Source organism: Conger conger, chromosome 7 (assembly GCF_963514075.1).
Source record: "Conger conger chromosome 7, fConCon1.1, whole genome shotgun sequence".
NCBI lineage: Eukaryota > Metazoa > Chordata > Actinopteri > Anguilliformes > Congridae > Conger > Conger conger.
Window position 1 is genome coordinate 48,405,312 of NC_083766.1, and position 19,983 is coordinate 48,425,294.

The following is a 19,983-nucleotide window of genomic DNA, read 5'->3' on the forward strand; positions in this document are numbered from 1 at the left end:
TGAAAAACATTAAAATACTAGATTTCTTCTGACGGGTCTCAGGAGGATATTGTAATTTAAGATGTTATTCATAGTTCAGTAATATCTATACCTCCATTCATCATATTTGGCACATTTATCAGGAAAGGATTTTTAACTGAGCAGATTTCAGACATTGCACACAAAGGCCCTCTGTCTGGTATCTGGGCACATTATATGAGGCTATAATACACACAATTTCTAATGCTGTGAATATGTTGTGCATCAGCTGGAATTTACCCCATCATGAATGTGAATTCAGCCCTTTCTTCAGGAAACTTAATTAGCCTTTACGGCCATGTAGTCAATCGACTTAGTCTGAAGTTTCAAGAAATATACAACAAATTAAATGACAAAAAAAATATTTTACTCTCTGAAAATAATCTGCCATGTGTTTGTTGAATTGTGAACAAACAAGGTCTGAGGGATAGCTACATTTAAAAAAGAGATGACGATCAAATCAAATGAAGATGGAATGGAGAAAATTTGATGACACCCTACAACATAATACAGTAGGGTAAATATGAGAGAAAATATGAGTGACATGGCAGGGACTGGCAGACTGGCAAATATGAGGGACTGGCAGCTGATATGAGAGAAAAGCGCAAGAGTGGCCTAAAATGGACACTAAAACTCTCTGATATATTTTCTACAACTTTTGCTGCAGGGCTTCCATTTTAATCTTTAGAACTGGATGATATATATATATAGTGGGGTGACATGGCTCAGGCAGTAAAAGCAGTCGTCTGGCAGTCGGAGGGTTGCCGGTTCGATCCCTCGCCCGGGCTGTGTCGAAGTGTCCCTGAGCAAGACACCTAACCCCTAAATGCTCCTGACGAGCTGGTCGGCACATTGCATGGCAGCCAATCGCCGTTGGTGTCTGAGTGTGTGTATGAATGGGTGAATGAGAAGCATCACTTGTACAGCGCTTTGGATAAAGGCGCTATATAAATGCCAACCATATAAACAACAATTTGCAGCAGTACACTAACCGAATCACTGTGTGACTGCCAGTTTCAATGACTTTGACAATTTATATCTATTATTTTGATGCATATAGAGAATGTAATGCTTTATTAATAAAAGGGGGATGTTTCAGTGAAAAATGGAATATCTCAAACTCTCAGAACATACTTTACACTCATGTATGCATTCATGAATAGCATACAGAGGAAATTCTTCATATTTTGGGATAATTTTATTGTTATAGATAACAGATTCAGTAAATATGACCAGAGTGTAATACATACACAGACCCTGGACCGTATTCCTAAACAAAGACTGCAGACATTTTTTTCATGCATATTTAAAGAAACATGAAAGTTTGAGGCCGGTTTCCTTCTTTAAAATACTGTTTTACTGCAGATGCGAATAAAGCATTTTATTATGTATTTTTGTCAAATGTGAAATGAATGCTTGTTGCAGTGGTCCAGTCATCCATCAGGGTGGCATGTGGTATACAGTGGTACCGTCTTGTGAGAAACTGGTAGACATGGAGCTCATCCCGTGGTCTCTGCTCCGATGTTGTGACTTCCTGAGTTGTCTCAGAGTTGGACGCCAGAGGCGCCCTTAAAAGACATTACAAAATTAAGGCATTAAGGAGTGAGATCAGAAACGTGTGATTAGAATGCTCTTAAAACATTTTTTTACATTTTAGTAATTTAGCAGATGCTTTTAGTCCAAAGCGACTTACAGGTGCATAACTTCCTCAACAAGTGGGGTTCCTGTAGCATAGTGGTTAAGGTACATGATTGGGACACGCGAGGTCGGTGGTTCGATCCCCAGTGTAGCCAGTGTAGCCAAAATAAGATCTGCACAGCTGTTGGGCCCTTGAGCAAGGCCCATCACCCTGCATTGCCCCAGAGGAGGATTGTCTAATCAACAGTATGTCGCTCTGGATAAGAGTGTCTGCCAAATTAATGTAATATAATGTAATGTAATGTAAAGTGAAAGGCATTAAATCTATAAATACCAAAACATACATGCAAGCATCTAATGCTTGTTACTGAACACCCTAACCCTACTTTTCAAAGGGTTATGTAAGGGCAGCTTACAGGCTACACTTAGACTTTTCCAACTTAACCAGACTTGGATGAGATGTTCGATTTCATTTTTACTTTTGTGCAGGAGGCCAAGGCCTCTCACTTGTCCAAAGATTTCCTAAAGAAACGCGTCCAGTCAGCTAAGGCAAAATTACCCCTAACCAAGGGTAACAACGTCATTTTGAATTTGGGAGTTATGCCATCAGGGAGCATTGTCATGGTAACCTGCTACAAGCCTTTGCTGCACTTCAGACTGGCGAACTAGCCAAGCTAACCCTGCTGCACACACTCTTCCCCTGCATTCATTTGAGCCAGTGACTATTTTCACACTAAGTCACTGAATACAAAAAAAAGGAAAAAGAAAAAGGAACCCAGGTTTAGACCACCTTACTCCTGACAGGACAAGGCCAACCATGTCTCAGCGTTGAAGACTTCAAGCTTCCAGTCAGTACTAGTTGTCTACTAATGACTAATGACAAGGCTCACGTATGCTCATGTAAGTCTGGTGAGCACCTTTTCAGCCTGAGCAAAGGGGAGGCCAACTTTGGATTCACTTTCATAAAGTATGCAGGCATGTTTTTGGTCTGGAGATTTGGGAACATACCTCTTTCAGCATAGGAGAATCTGCCAGGATCCTCATCAACGATGCCAAGGTCAGTGTTCCATTTGTTCCAGTTGACTTCCTCAACTCTACAGGGACATCAGACATACACTCTGGTTACAGTATTCAACATCTGTCAATATACAGTGGTTTCAGAAAGTCTTCAGACCCCTTCACTTTTTGCACACACTATTGTGTTGTAGATTTGCAAACATTCCTGAAAACATATTTTTAGGAATGTTTATTATATCTTATTTACAGTATTCAGACCATTTGCCATGGCACTCCAAATTGTGGTCAGGTGCATCCTGTTTGCTTTAATTATCCTTGAAGTGTGTCTGGAACTATTGGAAATTTAATTGATTGGACATAGTTTAGAAATGCACACACCTGTGTATACAGTATAACGTCTGACAATTCACACTACATGTCAGGACAAAACCCAAGCCATGAAGTGCAAGGAACTTTCTGTAAAATTGTGGTGAAGAGCAAGCGTATAAATCAATTTCTAAAATGGGAAGGACAAATCTCCAGTGTGGGTCTTGATTTGCCAGAGAGATTTGTGTCCGTAAGCGGGCAGTGTAAGAGTTCCCTTGGGTCACAAACTTGTGGACCAGAGAATGCAGAACAGTGCTCGCCACGCCTTCTCCAAATAATAAAATGAGTAGATCTACGCAATTGATATCCAACTGTGATGCCATGTTGGACAGTTTTTCAGTGTTTGCACAATGGGATCGTATAAATAAACGTCAAAAAGGCATGAACTTAATTGCTCATTCACGGTAGCTAACTAGCTAGCGAGTTTGGCAGAACACCATACGTTAGAGTTCATTAATATTGCATAGCAACTGCCTGCCTCTATTTGGAGCAGCAGGGAACTATTTTCTTTTGTAAATTATTCTTGTAATGACATTGTTAATAAAAAATGTTTTTAATTCAATCTAGAATTAATCTAGAATAGCTATATCTTCATTTTTTGCTACCATTTTATAAAAGTAATAACTCACTCCAGGACATGGTATATTGTAATTTTATCACAGCTACAGGGGTTGCGACCCTCCACTGTGCATCGGGCAGAACAACACCCCTTAGCTGTGATATAATGACAATATGCCACTGCCTGTTATGAGTTATTACTTAATTCTAAAGCTTTGAGTGTTCCCAGGAGCACAGTGGCCTCAATAATTGTAAAAGATTATCTGGTCTGATGAGACAAAAATTGAACTTGGATAGAACTCCAAGCACCCTATCTGGCCACTGCTCATCACCTGGCTAATGAAGCATGGTGGTGGCAGCATCATGCTATGGGGGCATGTCTTAGCAGCAGGGACAGGGAGACTGGTCAGAATTGAGGGAAGGATGAATGCAAACAAATACAGAGAGGTCCTTGAAGAAAACCTGCTCCAGACTGCATGCAACATCAGACTGGGGCGACGGTTCACCTTTCAGCACAACAATGACCTGAAGCATAGAGCCAAGACAATGCTGGAGTGGCTTTGGGACTAGTCTCTGCTTGTCTTTGAGTAGCCCAGCCAAAGCCCAGACATAAACCCCATAGAATGTCTGTGGAGACCTGAAGATGGCAGCTCACAAACGCTTCCCATCAAATCTGATGGAGCTTGAGAGGTTCTGCCAGGAAGAGTGGAATAAACTGCCCAAATCCAGGCGTGCAAAGCTTTAGAGAATTAAATTGAATTAAATGAGAGATTTCAGTTTTAGATTTTTAATAAATTAGAAAAAATGTCTAAAAGCATATTTTCTCTTTGCCATTATGGGTTATTGAGTGTAGATTGATGGGCAAAAATGGTAATTTGATCAATTTAAAATAAAACACAATAAAGTGTGCAACAGGTGAAGGGGTACTTTCTGAAGCCACTATATATCAAGAATAGAAGCAATGCACTATGCAAAGTGAGCACTACTCCTTAGTATGGGCTAAAGCCACAGCTGGCTGGCTCTTCAGCTAGCAGTGTGATTGCTTTTTCATTGGGTTATCCACCACCAGACCTGTAGTGCAGTAAAGTAAACGCTGACATATTCTACCTGAATATCATATGCTGTCCAAGGCTCCCATTTCTTGGCAAATTATACAAAGAAATTTGCTTTATTTCTATCTACTTTCAATGGTATACCATCCAGACCCTGAGCAAAGAATGTTTGTTTGGTTACACCTGAAAGATGGGAAAAGGGTTATAATTCTTGTTTGCCTGGAATAATATTTAACATTTGTGTATAGTTTTCCTTCATATCGACTTCACCTCAATGACAGAACAGTTGATTCTCAATAGTATCATTATCAATAGCTATTGCTATAGCTAAAGCCGGGCTTCATTGTAGACTAGAGGCCGCATCCTCATAGTTTAACTGTGGCATCCCATTGGGATGGCAGTGTTTATCAGATTTGACATCGTTTAAATTAACTCAGGAAATGAACAGAATTTTGAATAACTAATTGAAAGATCAGAATAGAACAGTATGGGCATTTCTTAATTCATTTTCTGAGCTGAAACAGAATTGAGCCTCCCGGGCAATTCTGAGGAGGGAGAGTGGCACGGGGCAGAAATGGAATGCTTCACCTCAAACACCAGCGCTTGTCTTGTCCAGCCAATTGTTTCTGCACACCGGAGCGCATCATGTCCTTCAGGCAGCAGGGCAAGCTCCTCTCCACGTCCAGAGTAGTGATGGCTCTCTGGCACACACAAAAACCCAAATTTCCCCCCTTTTCATTAGTAAGGCCCGTGTCAGACAAGTGTATGTCAAACCCTCCCACCTCTCAACCACTTGTCCCTTCCTTTCTTGACAATACTGGAATGGATTCCAGCAGAGATGGTTGAGAAAGGGCAACATCCATGTGGTGTCGTACTTGGATGGCAGTATACATTATTGCAATAACATTTCATGGTAATCATCATTACAATTATGGGCTTCTGCTTGCAGACAATATAGCTTTGACACAACAAGATTCACAATTTTCAAGTACCATTTCACAGCAGTGTTTTGCATTGTGGGGATGACTACACAACCCTGTGGTCATGGTGTCATGGAGGAGGCTATCGACTATGCTGGACAATGGTGCTAGTGATCTTCATCTACCTGCAGTTTCCAGATGCTGGTGCTCTCCTTGGACATATCCTCTGCCTTCTTGCTCATGAGTGCGATTAGCATGTTCAGCAGGAGGATGTAGGTGAGCACGATGTAGGTAATGAGCAGCACGTAGAACACCACCTTGTTCTCGTATTTCTCATGGAACTCCATGTCTCCCATCCCGATTGTGAACTTGAACAGCTCCAAAAGAGCGAACCCAATGCCGTTGAAGCTGGGCTTCGTGCAGCTGGTCTCCAGTGTACCATCAGCCTTTTTAATATGGGTGGTACCAAATCTTTCTTTTGGAGCCGGGGAAGGGGTAGGAGGAGGTTTAGTCGGCTCATCTAGCAGTGTCACCACAGCTGCAGAGACAGGAAGAGGTTTCATTCAATTACCTGCGGATATTTATGCACAAAGTGCTAGACAGCACCTTTTTTGGTTCAATTATTTGGCTAGATACACTAAACACTCATAGATTTGCATTGTCTAGGCGTCTGACTTGGTGCATACTTTGTCCACTTTAATATAATGCAGCATGAAATTGCTCTGCTGCCCTTCAAATGTTTCTGCCACCTAAAATGTTTCTCTTGCTATGTATCTATTGTAATCATTACTGTGGATTTAACTAATAATTGGACCAACACATTCTTTTACTCAACATTAAATACAATGTAAAAGATTGTAATATTTAAAAGTGAACATGTCAGCTTAGATAAACTTGCACATTGACTAGGATGAAAAAATTTCTGTTGTAGATTTTATTGCGTAGTTCTTATTTTCTATTGCTAGTTACACCTTGCAATACAAAGACGTAGATACCTGCAGAAAATCCAAAGAGGAAGACCATGTAGACAAGGAGAAAGCGTAAAATCTCACTGAGAATCATCTAACCAGCACAGAGAGAGGAAACAAAAAAGGAAGCTCTAATGATCGAAACTGGATTTTTTAAAATTTGTCATTTTGATTATTGTGCATATATGAATTTCTTAAAATGACTTATTAAGCGATTATCATGCATTTTATTTGTCTCTTTACTTCAATAAAATGCACTGAAAAGCTAAACAAATGAAAGTATTCCGTGTCTTACTACTGTGAACACAAGCACGTTTCATCTCCCTCTCCGGCATTAGACTTCATTTGTAGAACATGTACCTTCTGTATCATTACACTGTAGATACCCAAGGACTTGCATCCCCTGGAGAAGTAGAGCACGTTCAGCCAGCTGAGGGCCAGACACACCACCAGGCAGGCCAAATATGCCTCCTTCCCAGAAAGATACAACGTTGCAGTGATGAAGAAGAGAACTGCCTGCAGGAAACTAGGAGCAGAAGACACCACATGATCGAGAGTGCTCTGGGAGAAACACAGGCAAGTATGGGTTTCAGGTGTACATGCTTACTTTGAACAGAGTAGCCATAGCTAGTGAGACACATGTTCTAGGTTATATGACTGACGTGCTTAGGCAGAAGGATGATAATGTGGCGTTAAGTTTGAAGAACTGAAAATGGAAGACTGTCAACTTACAAGAGAAGGTCACTGAATCCATCTGCCAGCACAGCTTTCTGCGTCGGAGGCTTTCGCTTGAAGTCCAAGATCTTAGAATAAGAAAGTTGTGAGTCAGGCACACAATCCACATCACTAGGTAGGATAGAGGGATGCAAGAGTTACATGATAATGTTGCTATAGGTGAACTGTAGCCCAGCAAAAGTCACTTGGGAGGCTGTGCATATATTGCTGGTTTTCGCTCTCCTATCCACCAGCTCAGTGTTATTGCACCAGAGGACAGTATGATGAGCCAGGGGCATAATTGGATTGGCCGCCTGGCAATTCTGCCAGATTGGGCCACGACTGCAATTCCTCCCTCCCTCCACCCACCAATTGCAATCTCTCCTCTGTATGCGATCTCAATCCCCCATATGTGATGACCTACAAGCCCTCCCTCAGCTTTGATATTCATTCTGGTGAATATGCCCATGTACTTGCACACCATACTCACTCCTTTGATGAAGAAAAACAGGGCTCCTACTGCACTGATGATCTGGCCGGTGAGCTGCAGGTAGCCAGAGGTGGAATGTTCAATGCTATAGTGGGGCTGCAAGTCAAGGTGATGTGTCAGTCAACTTCTGGGCAAAAAACAGTCCTTTCCTTTCCTCAAATATGACTCCAGCAAAGGCCTTACCTTATTATCACGCCTGTTGTAAACAACCAAGCTGAAGATAATCAGGTACACCAGATAAACTAAGAAATTGAAGTTGAATATCCATCTGCCAAACTTGTTCCACTTTTCCTCAAGCAATCTGGTAAGAGGTCCAACATCAAGCATCTCATGGCGATTCTGGAATACAACAAATATACAATGAGCTTAAGATATGTGTGTCATAATAGTTTGGTGTCAACCCAGGAATATCTCTACCAGTGTTGCATTGCTTGACAACATGCCACTCAGTCCAGTAATTGCAAATGATTCTCCAATGGATCTCCCAGATAGGTGCTATATATTATGACATCATGCTCTGTTTGTAACAGTGAATGAATGGTGAATGAAATTGAAATTGAGCTCTCAGTTTTCTTACTGGAATTCCACTGCCATACACAATGATCTCCAGCACTGAATTATTTTCATAGGAGTCGATGGATGCCAGGTCATAGAGGGAGCTGTGCACGGGCCCGTAGACCCACTCGGTGAACTTGCGGGACAAGTGTTTACACTCTGCATCCTGGAACTCGCGCTGCATCATGTGCTTAAACAGCTACGAAAGAGAACAGAAGAGATATCAGGTAATGTTGCTTAGAGACAAGAATTAAACTTTTAATACAGGTGCTATAATCAGTTTGATCACTGGGGATGATGGGAGTCTTTAGTAATGATGTCATAGTAGGGCAGTGTGGCTAGGTGTCTGGGGCTCTGAGCTACAGGGACCTGTAGCTATCAGGCCACATATGTCCAGCACAAAGCTATATTTTCATGGTCCAAATTCTCTGCGTATACTTTGGACTACACAGAACAAAAGTAGGAACCTACCCCAATCTTGCCAGTCTTGGCTGCCAGCTTTAGGGGAGTTAGACCTTGTTTGTTTTCAAAGTCCTCCAGTTTGATTTTTGGGTGGAGCTTAGCCGCCCTGGTGAGGACCTTGTCATACATCATGGTGACAAAGTCGGTGTTCTCGGGGGTGTTGTCCGAAATCGTGACCAATGCATGCAACACCATGTTGCCCATGGAGTCTTGCTCCTCCACACGCACTTTCTGATGGGGGTTGTCCATGAGGAATTCCACAATGTTCAGCTGATTGGTACAGGCTGCCAGCGATAATGGCAACTCACCTATGAGTTGAAAAGTTACAGTACACTTTCATGAGAAATTACACTCCAAGGATCACAAAACTAAGTGAACCATTCACAAAATGTCAAACAAAGGCCATATATTTCCAACCTAGAATATGTAACATTTATTTCCACAGTCATGTAAAGTACAGTCAGTAAGTATTTGGACAGTGACACATTTTTGGTGTTTTGGCTCTGTACTCCAGCACTTTGAATTTCAAATCTAACAATGACTATGAAACTGTTTATACAGTTTTATACAGTGGTGTGTTTATATACATTACATTACATTACATTAATGGCATTTGGCAGACGCTCTTATCCAGAGCGACATACAACAAAGTGCATACCCATAACCAGGGATAAGTGCGCTGAAAGACCCTAGAGGGAAGTACAATTTCAACTGCTACCTGTACAACAAAGATAAGGACCACGGCCTATTTGATTATTATTATTATTTTTTTAAACAAACAAATAAATAAACAAACAACAAAGCGAAAGTGATCAAACTTAACTAGCCACACTGCTTTCCTAGCCAACTAAAAATACCGATACACAAAGTAAATTGGTGGGGAGAGATTCTACAGTGGAGTTCATTCCACCACCGTGGAGCCAGAACAGACAGTAGTCGTGAGCGTGAGGTGGAAGTTTGGAGAGGGGGAGGTGCCAAGCGGCCTGTGGAGGCTGAACGAAGAGGTCTGGCAGGGGTGTAGGGTCTGATGATTTTTTGGAGGTAAGCTGGGAAAGACCCCTTAACTGCTTGGAAGGCTAGCACCAATGTTTTGAATTTGATGCGAGCCATGACAGGCAGCCAGTGGAGGGAAGTAAGCAGGGGGGTGATGTGTGAGTATTTGGGAAGGTTGAAGACCAGACGAGCTGCTGCATTCTGGATAAGTTGGAGGGGCCTGATGGTGGACGCTGGGAGGCCAGCCAAGAGGGAATTGCAGTAGTCCAGGCGGGACAGAACCATCGCTTGGACCAGGAGCTGGGTCGAGTAGGGGGTGAGAAAGGGGTGGATTCTCCGTATGTTGTATAGACAGTCCCCCCAATTTTAGGGGACCAAAAGTAATTGGATAATTGGCTACTCAAATGTGTTTTGGACAGGTGTGTCAAGTTTCATTATTAGTTTGTTAAAAAAAGGGTGAGCAAAAGGTCTGAACATGAGGACCAAAGAAGTGTCAATGCCAGTAAGGCAGGCCATCATTAGGCTGGGAAATCTGAATATATCAATCAGAGACATACAGTGGCTTTTTGAACACTTTATTGTATTGTAGATTTAATTTTAAATGGATAAAATTGCTATTTTTGCCCATCAATCTACACTCAATAACCAATTATGACACAGTGAAATGTGACTTGTTTTTAGAATCTTTTTGTATTTAAAATAAAAAATTAACATTAGTATTCAGACCCTTTGCTGTGGAACTGTGCTTGCTTTAATTATCCCCAAGATATCTAGAACTGTATTGGACTCTACCTGTTGCAAATTTAATTGAATAGTCATTGTTTAGAAAGGCGCACAGCTGTGTATGTAAGGTCCCACAAGATGCACTGCATGTCAGGACAAAAACCAAGCCATGAAGTCCAAGGAACTTTCTGTAAACATCTGTGATAAAATTGTGGGCAAGGCAAGGGCAAGGGTATAAAACCATTTCTATAGCTTTGGGTGTTCCCACAAGCACAGTGGTCTCAATAATTGTGAAATGGAAGAAGTTTTGAACCACCAGGACTCTTCCTAGATTTGGCCGTCCAGCCAAATGGAGTAACCTAGCAAGAAGGGCATTGATCAGGGAGGTGACCAATAACCCAACGGTCACTATAACAGAGCTTCAGAAGTCCTCTGCAGAGATGGGAGAATCTGCTGGAAAAATGACCATCTCAGCAGCACTCCATCAATCAGGCCTTTATGGTAGAGTGGTTAGATGGAAGCCACTTTTGAGTAAAAAGACATATGACAGCCTGCTTGGAGGACTCTGGTCTCTGCTCTTATGAGACAAAAATTGACCTCTTTGAGCAGAACTCCAAGCACTATGTCTGGCAAACACCAGGCATTGCTCAAGACCTGGCTAATACCACCCCTGCGGTGAAGTGTGGTGGCAGCATCACGCTATGGGGGTGCTTCTCAGCAGCAGGTCAGAATTGAGGGAAGGATGAATGCAGTCAAATACAGAGTGGTCCTTGAAGAAAACCTATTCCAGAGTGCACGTGACCTCAGACTGGGGCGACGGTTCACCTTTCAGCACAACAAGGACCTGAAACATACAACCAAGACTACGATGGTGTGGCTTTGGAAAAAGTGCTTGTCCTTGAGTGACCCAACCAAAGAGATCTGAAGACGGCAGTTCACAGACTCTTCCCATCCAATGTGAGCTTGATAGGATCTGTCAGGAAGAATGGAATAAACTGCCGAAATCCAGGTGTGCAAAGGTTGTGGAGACTTACACAAGAAGATTCAAAGCTGTAATTTCTGCCAAAGGGGCTTCTACAAAGTGCTAAATTAAGGCTCTGAATACTTATGTAAATGAGAGATTTTTGTTTTTGATAAGAAAATTTCTAAAAACGTTTTCACTTTGTCATTATGGGCTATTTTGTGTAGATTGATAGGCAGAAATGGCAATTTTATGCAGTTAAAATTCAATCTACAACACAATAAAATGTGAAAAAGAAGTGAAAAGGTCTGAATACTTTCAGAAGCCACTGTAGCCAAAAATAATTAGGAGTTCAAAATCAACAGTTTGGTACATTGTTAAGAAACAAGAATACATATTAGAGCTCAGCATTAGCAAATTAACTGGTAGACTACAGAAGTAGGTCACCAGTGTAGTGGATGAAAGAAGAATCCTTAAAATGGTGAATAAAACTCAATTTGTAGCTGTTCAGCAGATTAAGAACACTCTCCAAGACGTACATCAAGAGAAGACTATGCCAGCATAACCTCAGAGAGTTCAGCACAAGACGCAAACCCCTGGCAAGCCTCAAGAATATAATGGCCAGGTTACAGTTTGAAAAAAACAGCTCATGATCCAAAGCATACCGCCTTATCTGTCAAACATGGTGGAGGTAGGGTTATGGCTTGGGCATGTATGGCTGCTACTATAACGCACCATAACTGATTGGGTGGCACTTCATCATGCAGCAGGACAATGATAAAAAATGTACAATTATAGAGCCTTGCATCACCCAGCATCTAGCGATGTCTATGGATCATAGACGTCATGTAGTCATTGATTGCAAAGGATTTGTAACAGAATATTGAATATGATGACTTTATTTCAGCTTGTGTTCATTTGTCCAATTACTTTTGGTTCCCTAAATTTAGGGAAACAATGTATGAAAAGAGCTGTAATTCCTACATGGTTCACACAAGATGGATATGAAGACCCTCAAATTAGAGCTGAAGGTCTGCACATTAACCACATACAGTAGTAGTGAAAACAACACAAAATGTGTGACTGTCCAAATACTTACAGACTGCACAGTAGTTGCTGGCATTTGCAGGTCAATTTGACAATAAATGATTTGAAGCCAGAATTCATGCTTTTTAATCATATTTCCATGGGGAAATGAAAGCTGTTATGGGATGACTTACCAAAATAAAAGCATGCTCCTTTATTTTTCCGGAAGAATTTCCCACAAGCTTTGGCATGGACATCAGCTCCTTTCTGGACAAGCAGCTTCACATATTCAAAGCTCCTTCTTTCAATTGCAATATGAAGGGCTGTCTGGCCTACGTCATTCGGACATACACACATAATGGCCCAATGAAGACATTACTATGCACAGTATAGTATAATGTTTGAGAATATTTTCTACAATAATGTTTCTAATAACAAAACTGTCGTGGCTGACGAGTAACTCACCTTTATAAAAGCTGTCTATATAGGCAGCATTGACAAACTTATTTAAATCTCCCATTTTCTCTGAAATGTCAAGAAGGTATTCTATGGTATCATTTCGCCCATTCCTCATGTTAAGAAGAGCCTTCAGTAAGACATTTTTTCCATTCTTTTCGTGATCTGATAAAAAGAAGGTAGCAGGATCAATGTTTGTATCAATTTCCATGTCTGTTTTTGTACCTATATACTTCCTGTCACATGCTGATAAATAAGTACATGTTGGTTAGATAGGTTACACTACTGCAATGCTGCCTTAAAAAGAAATGAGGACTAGCCACAACAACTACTAAATGTAGTGCCATGTATTCTGACACAAACCAAGAAGAGAGCACATATTAAACCTGCTTTCATATATTTACACTGGCTACCTTTTCATTTTAGAATAGATTTTTAGGTTCTCATACTTTTGTGTTTTGTGATTTAAATGGCTTAGCACCAGAGCACATTGTTGATATTCAAATATCTGCCCTGACATGGCCTTAGCCTGCTGCAGTTTCTGAAGGGTAAACCACAAAACAAGCGAGGGGCCTTTTGTTTTGTGTAGCTAAGATAATCAGCAGATCAGAAAGGCTAAAGCCACTGAAAATGCTGAGACTACGGAAAGCTCTTGTTGAAGACAGACATGGGTAAAATACAATTTTTTTTTTGATTCAAATCATTTTCTGTGCTTCATTGATTTTGCCTGTTGCAACTGAACCAACCATGAGGACCAGTAGGTGGGGTTTGCACTTTTTGAGAGTATTCCAGAAGGTTTCCATATACCAGACAGGCTCAATAAATCTTTGAAAAGTATTTTAATCCAAAATAATTATGTACAGTGCAGTGTACAAGTTATAGGTGACACATTTTAGTTGTTTTCATTCTGTACTCCAATTATATGGTTAATATGCAGACTTTAAGCTTTAATTTGAGGGCTTTTACATCCATATTGGGAGAATAGTATAGGAATTGTAGCTATGTATAAAAAGGGCTGTAATTCCTACATGGTTCACCCAATATGGATGTAAAAACTCTCAAATTAAAGCTGAACATCTCCACTATAATCACTATTGTTTTATTTCAACTGTTTGTTCGCTGGAGTGTAGAGTGAAGACAACAAAAAGGTGTCACTGTCCAAATACTTATGGACTGCACTGTGTTTCACCCAATTCTGGTTTAAGAAGACTTTCAGGTCATTTTCACTAGCTCTCTATTTTGGTCATTGTAGTTTTACATGTCTTCATCTCGTCCTTTAATATGTAAATGTAAATGTCTGCTTTTAAAAGCCTTATAATTTGTTCTACAATAGTTGTTCAAAGAGAGCATTGTTTTGCAGTTATTATATGTAAATATGATGTGAAATATGATGTGAGTAAGACTGGGTGTATTTGCCCCTGGTGAGCTAGATTTATCACAACCCTTGCAAGATGACAAAAATTGAAGCAATCTCCCTTACATTCTGAATTGGTGAGGTATTTAGGGATCCGTTGCAGGTAATCTTGTAACCCTTGAAGCTGGGCAACATCTCCACTTGCAGCTGCCTCAAACAAGTGCTTAATGTCAAATCTATTGGTTTCCCTCCGATCTTTCGGAGGCCTATTGTGGAGATAAAAATAAACATAAATTGTAATTTGCTTCAGTGATTTCAAGCTTGGTTGTGAAATGAAAAGCCATAAGCAGGTAAAGCATTGGTTCTCTATGATGTGCAAGGTATGGCAGTGGTACCATGGAGCAACTCATGCAGACAATGAGCATCACACGTGAAGTGCACAGAGCAGGTTCAGTCAGGGAGCTCTACTGCTATCGACCAATGGTGCCGACATCGCAATCACATACACACCCGTTTTGCAACCAATAAGGTATTTGAACAATTGTGCTGGATTACATTTTTGTTTAAGATGTGATTGCGGCCAGGCCAATATGTCTCTGTTGCAGCTGAGGGGTTGTCATTGGAAAGACAACAATATTGGGTTCTTTCAGTTTAGAAATAGAAATTCTTTTTTTTTTGCTTGTTAGACGAGTTAGACTACAAGGCTTGTTATTCAGCTAATTAGTAAGACTTGCTTAATAACCCATGGCATTTGTTGAGGATACAAAAACTGCAAAAAGATGCACAATAATATTCATATATACCGTAGGTAGTTAATAATGTTGAAAGAGAGTGTGAGGAGCTGTACTTCATGATAAAGGTAACTTGGACACATCCATACCAGCAAAGCCAGAATTTAGTTACTTCAGTTAATTACAGAAAGTAACAGCTCTACCAAGTCTCAAAACTCTTCTATGAAATGATATGCTTATTTGACTGGATATTCCAATTTCCAGAGATGGGAATATGGAGATTGAGAATACCAGGTAGGTCATTACCTTGTTAACCAAAAATTTAATTATCATTTGTTTCATTTTCCTTCTTAAGAATATTAGTATATCAGTGCATAATAGTGCAAGGGACAGGCCAGCTTACTTTCCAAAGTTCGTATTGAATTTGATTTGTTTCTTCATGTCTCCCGAGGCCTCCTGATAGTTGGAGTCCATGGGGGCAGGTTCCAGCTGGTCCATCTTGTCACTTTGCCCCCGTGCCTTCTCCTCTTCAGTCCTGTCATCCATCTCCAAGGAGAAGGGCGTTTCCTCTGAGGTGTTCATATCTCCTCCTTACAGCAGTGGCCTGGCAAAGGAGACAAAGTATATCAACCAATTTTTTTACTTGCCTTAAAAAGCTCTCAGCGCCAACAGCTGAAAAGCGCAGAGGTTGCGTGGCCATATGCACTGCACTGCACTGCTGTATTTTGGGATTTTCTTCATCATATTCTGTGTCACATTTGCAGCCTTGACCTCTGAATACACGTGTGGAGTCTTGTGATGTTGCATCCCAACAGCACAACAAGGACACCATTTATGAGCTGACACGTCCTGTAGTTTGAGTCCTGAAACCTAAATGTTGCTTTGAGGAATTCAAGAACAGATTTATTTGCAGTTTGAAAAGCAACCATTTCCCCCTTTCCCCTGAACTATTGCTCAACACACAATGAAGTTGTGCAAGTTCAGACTTCAGACCCCTTTTGCAGACTTATCATACCACAAGATCTATTTTTAAAGTCAAGCAGTCAAGACACGAGTCTGCCACTCACACTGACTCAGAAAGAAGAAGAAATATCATAAGACCATAAAATTAGGGAAGTTTTAGACAAAAGACAAAAATCAGTGCCTATTCATATGCCTCACCAGTTACTTTTATGATAAACAGAATCAACATGGATATTTCTGGACTTTGCTATGCAATTGGCCATTGTATCAGAAAATAATGGTTCAATTGGTGTTGTAACGAATCTCACATCCTAAAAATAATTTTCTGCATGTGAATTTTATGCTTATAAGGTAACACAGCTGCATATTGGAATGAGCAAGAACAGATTACTGTCAGCTGTGTTCACTGTCTGAACTGAATTATTAATGCTTCCATTTTGTTGTAATCAGATCTGAAACATGGATTGTCCTTGTTCTTGTGTGCTGAGGTTTCAGTGGCTGAATACCATCTCTTTTTTAGCTTTGTTTTTCCCAATGATTTTGATATTACTGTACGATTCCTCTTAATGTAGGACATAGACAACCTAATTGCATGAAAGAATACAAAAGACAATACAAAAACAAAGAAAAGGATGGCATCTGCCTGCCAAACTAAACTTATAATGGATTATTTCTATACATGATGCATTCTGCAAATGATTTCACATTTCATGGCATTGCAGCTGATATAATGGACTTTTACCACATTATCTACAGACCTGGAAAACGTAGCTTATTGAGAAGACATTATAACCTAATTACAGCCACTTGCCTCTGTATACTGGGATAAGATACAGACCTCAATTTGATTATCTTATGTCCTCTGGTGCTGGTTAAGATAATGGCTCACCCAGTATTGTGTTTTGCAAGAAGATAAATATTGGTATCCATGTTAAGTATTAATTTTGTAATATATAAAAACCCAAGTGATGGGTTTTTTAAAAACCAAAAGCAGGGATCTGACAGGAGGATGCAATAACTAACATAGCAGCGGTTATTTTTCACATGCAGATTACAAACAAACTGTACTTACAAGTAGAAGTGCTCTTGGTTGCAAAGTATTTACTGGATGCTGCAGTATCTCGTGCCGTTGTATCCCGCTGTGCTTATTATTTATTTATTCATTGTTTCACATCTGACTTCTCCGTTAAAACATTTTCTTGCCAATGGAAGCAAAGATGAGCTGATGGTTATTGCCACAAGCCAATGCCATTAAAACCCAATATTCACGGGTGTTTTCGGGCTGTGAGGAGCGGCTGAATGAAGCTGTGCAGTACACGGCTGGGCGGGACACTGTTGATGAGCAGTAGGGGCGGGGGGCGGTGCTCCTCCTTGGGTCCTTTGGGAGCAAGAGTGCATTACCAGAGCCCTGATTGTTTGAGCACCTTTGTATTAGGACTTCTTTCTGTTTCACGCTCGGGGAAAATCAATAATTGTGTCTCTCTTGTTACTTTACAGGCACTGGCAGTGAAATCATTACTTTAGTTAAACAAAAAACAAAATAATTCCACAACTCGCCCTGTACTCAGAAGAAGTGGTAATCTTGCTTTCACTTCCCAGTAACAGAAATGTCCCAGTTCCTTTCTCCTCCTTTATGGTTCAGAACTTTCAGAAGATTGGCACCACTGAAAATTGGTAACACAGTATATCAGGTGGAATATACGTACATTACATTACATTATTGGCATTTGGCAGACGCTCTTATCCAGAGCGACGTACAGTTGATTAGACTAAGCAGGAGACAATCCTCCCCTGGAGAAATGCAGGGTTAAGGACCTTGCTCAAGGGTCCAACGGCTGTGCGGATCTTATTCTGGCTACACAAGATTAGAACCACCGACCTTGCATGTCCCAGTCATTTACCTTAACCACTATGCTACAGGCCGCTCACATAAATTCAAAGCCATATAACTCAATAAATTGTGTCTGCAGGAATTTGCCAACATGTTGTAGAATTTAAATTTGGTAGAAATTAGCTTAGCAATCTTTACTGCAAATTTCAATTCAATCGTTTGCACATTTTGTTCTTCTGTTTTGCAACACCTACAGCTGCTAATTAGGCAGGGTGTGATGTGGTTTCATTATCATCACTCATCTCCACACTGCTAACAGTCTTTGCCTTTCAGAAACTAACTAAAACGCTCTACATTATTTTTAGTAAAAAGTACATCTCACAATTTGATTAAATAATTTTCTTAGGTCTTGAATGAGTTTCACTTACTTCAAAAATGGATTTTTCTCATTTCTGTGACTGGCACTTTGCATCTGCACTTAACCACAGTGTTTCTGAACTTCCTGTAGACACTTCTACATAGCTGATGTGGATATGCTCATGTGATCAGCTTAAGATAAACAATATTGTTCAACTGCAGTTGATGTGCTGTTTTTTTTGTAAAGAGAATAACAATTCTGCTGATGTTGTCTTCATTGGGCTCCATATCCATAAGAGTCAGTGGGGGGCTTTTTTTCATGTACTTACAGTGCAGCCCATAAGTATTTGGGCAGTGTATGGTATTTTACAGAAGTGTGCCTCTCTACAGACCCCCAACAGCAAACAGACTGTGTTCACCATGGTGACACAGATTATTTTTTTTCTGTAAGCCCTGGGTATATAGTGGGAAACATGGAATTGTTCAAGGAGACTTGCTAATACATCCTCCTGCGCACCATTTGCGTATAGCCACTCACATTACTCACTTCCACATTTGTATTGTATTTCTACATTGAGCATTCTGTTAAGTAAATTGCATTCATTTTAACCATTGCATTCAGTTTAGAGTCCTAACAGACATACACAATAGAATACAGTGCTCCCTCACCTACTCTAGTGCCATCATATTTCTTTGCCTCTCAGATACTTCCACTTTTTCGTGTTTTTGGGGAGGTTCCTACAGCAGTGACCCTTTTTGTTATTTTGGATCTGCACTCCACCACATTTGACTTGAAATGAAACAATATGAGGTTAGAGTGCAGACTGTTGGCTTTAGTATGGAATAGGAAGTACAGCCCTTTTTATGTATATTCGTCTCGATCCCCCCTTTTTTGACTGCCTGACCAATATTCTGACCCGTTTTGTGTACCCTGACTTTTTCAACAAATAAGAACACAACCAAGTCATTGAGAACAAAATCTAACCAAATAACCAGCGAGGTCGGATCTGGGACTCCCATCTACAACCGTCCACAACCACAGAACAAGTGCAGAACATCCCCCTTTACCCACATTCTCCGTCAATAATAAACATTCTCCAAAATGAACAACAGCAGAACTCTGTGGCGTGTGGCAGTTGAAATCTACTGTATATTTGATTAATTTAACTTCTTTGGGTACAAGCATCAATTTCATAGTCAGTCACTAATAGCCTATCCTGTGTAGTCCAGGGATAAGTCTGCTACTGTAGGGCATTTTACATAAGTGTGCCTCTCTGCAGACCCCCAAAAAGAAACAGACTGTGTTGACCATGACATGGTGAAAAGACAGTGCTCGTCAATACAGGACTATTGCTCCCATCATTGTGCTGCCTCTGCGCAATTCTGCCACCTCTGTGGAATGCTCCCAGAACTGATGAGTTGAAATAGCACTGTATAAACCATGGGTTTCCACATACAGTGTTTGGTGTCTTTAGGTAGCTAATGACTTGGGAAATAGTTTGGTGTCATTGGTGGTGTAGTACACTGGTTGCTGAATAAAGATCTTGTAGGAATAAACCACAGATAATGCAAGTTACCTGTGAGTCAGCATCCAGCTGTGATACAAAGGTTAACCAGGTTTGCTGGACATACAGAGATAACATCAGCAGGACCATTGTTACCGCCATCTTGTGACTCTTCATTTGATGATTTGTTGTTTTCCTGTATTGTAGAGGGGAACGTGGAATGGTTTGAGGAGACTCGCTAATACAATCCCCTGTGCACTATTTGTGTATAGCCATTCATATTACAACTTGTAATTCTTGTAACACATTGTCATTCTATTTCTGC

The 19,983-nt window shown here is 40.6% G+C and overlaps 1 protein-coding gene across 1 annotated transcript; it reads right to left on the minus strand.

Annotated features, from left to right (window-relative positions):
* Positions 1–1,111: 1,111 nt before the first annotated feature.
* Positions 1,112–18,328, minus strand: trpv1 (transient receptor potential cation channel, subfamily V, member 1). The gene is made up of 17 exons (XM_061248418.1): positions 18,225–18,328; positions 17,038–17,629; positions 15,406–15,606; positions 14,398–14,537; positions 12,927–13,082; positions 12,656–12,793; positions 8,768–9,066; positions 8,319–8,495; positions 7,925–8,080; positions 7,742–7,837; positions 7,270–7,340; positions 6,898–7,063; positions 6,565–6,631; positions 5,755–6,107; positions 5,238–5,350; positions 2,665–2,750; positions 1,112–1,586 (listed from the first exon to the last, which is right to left on the minus strand). The coding sequence occupies exons 3-17, from the start codon at positions 15,582–15,584 to the stop codon at positions 1,459–1,461; spliced, it is 2,325 nt and encodes a 774-aa protein (XP_061104402.1). The 5' UTR covers positions 15,585–15,606; positions 17,038–17,629; positions 18,225–18,328; the 3' UTR covers positions 1,112–1,458.
* Positions 18,329–19,983: the final 1,655 nt, after the last annotated feature.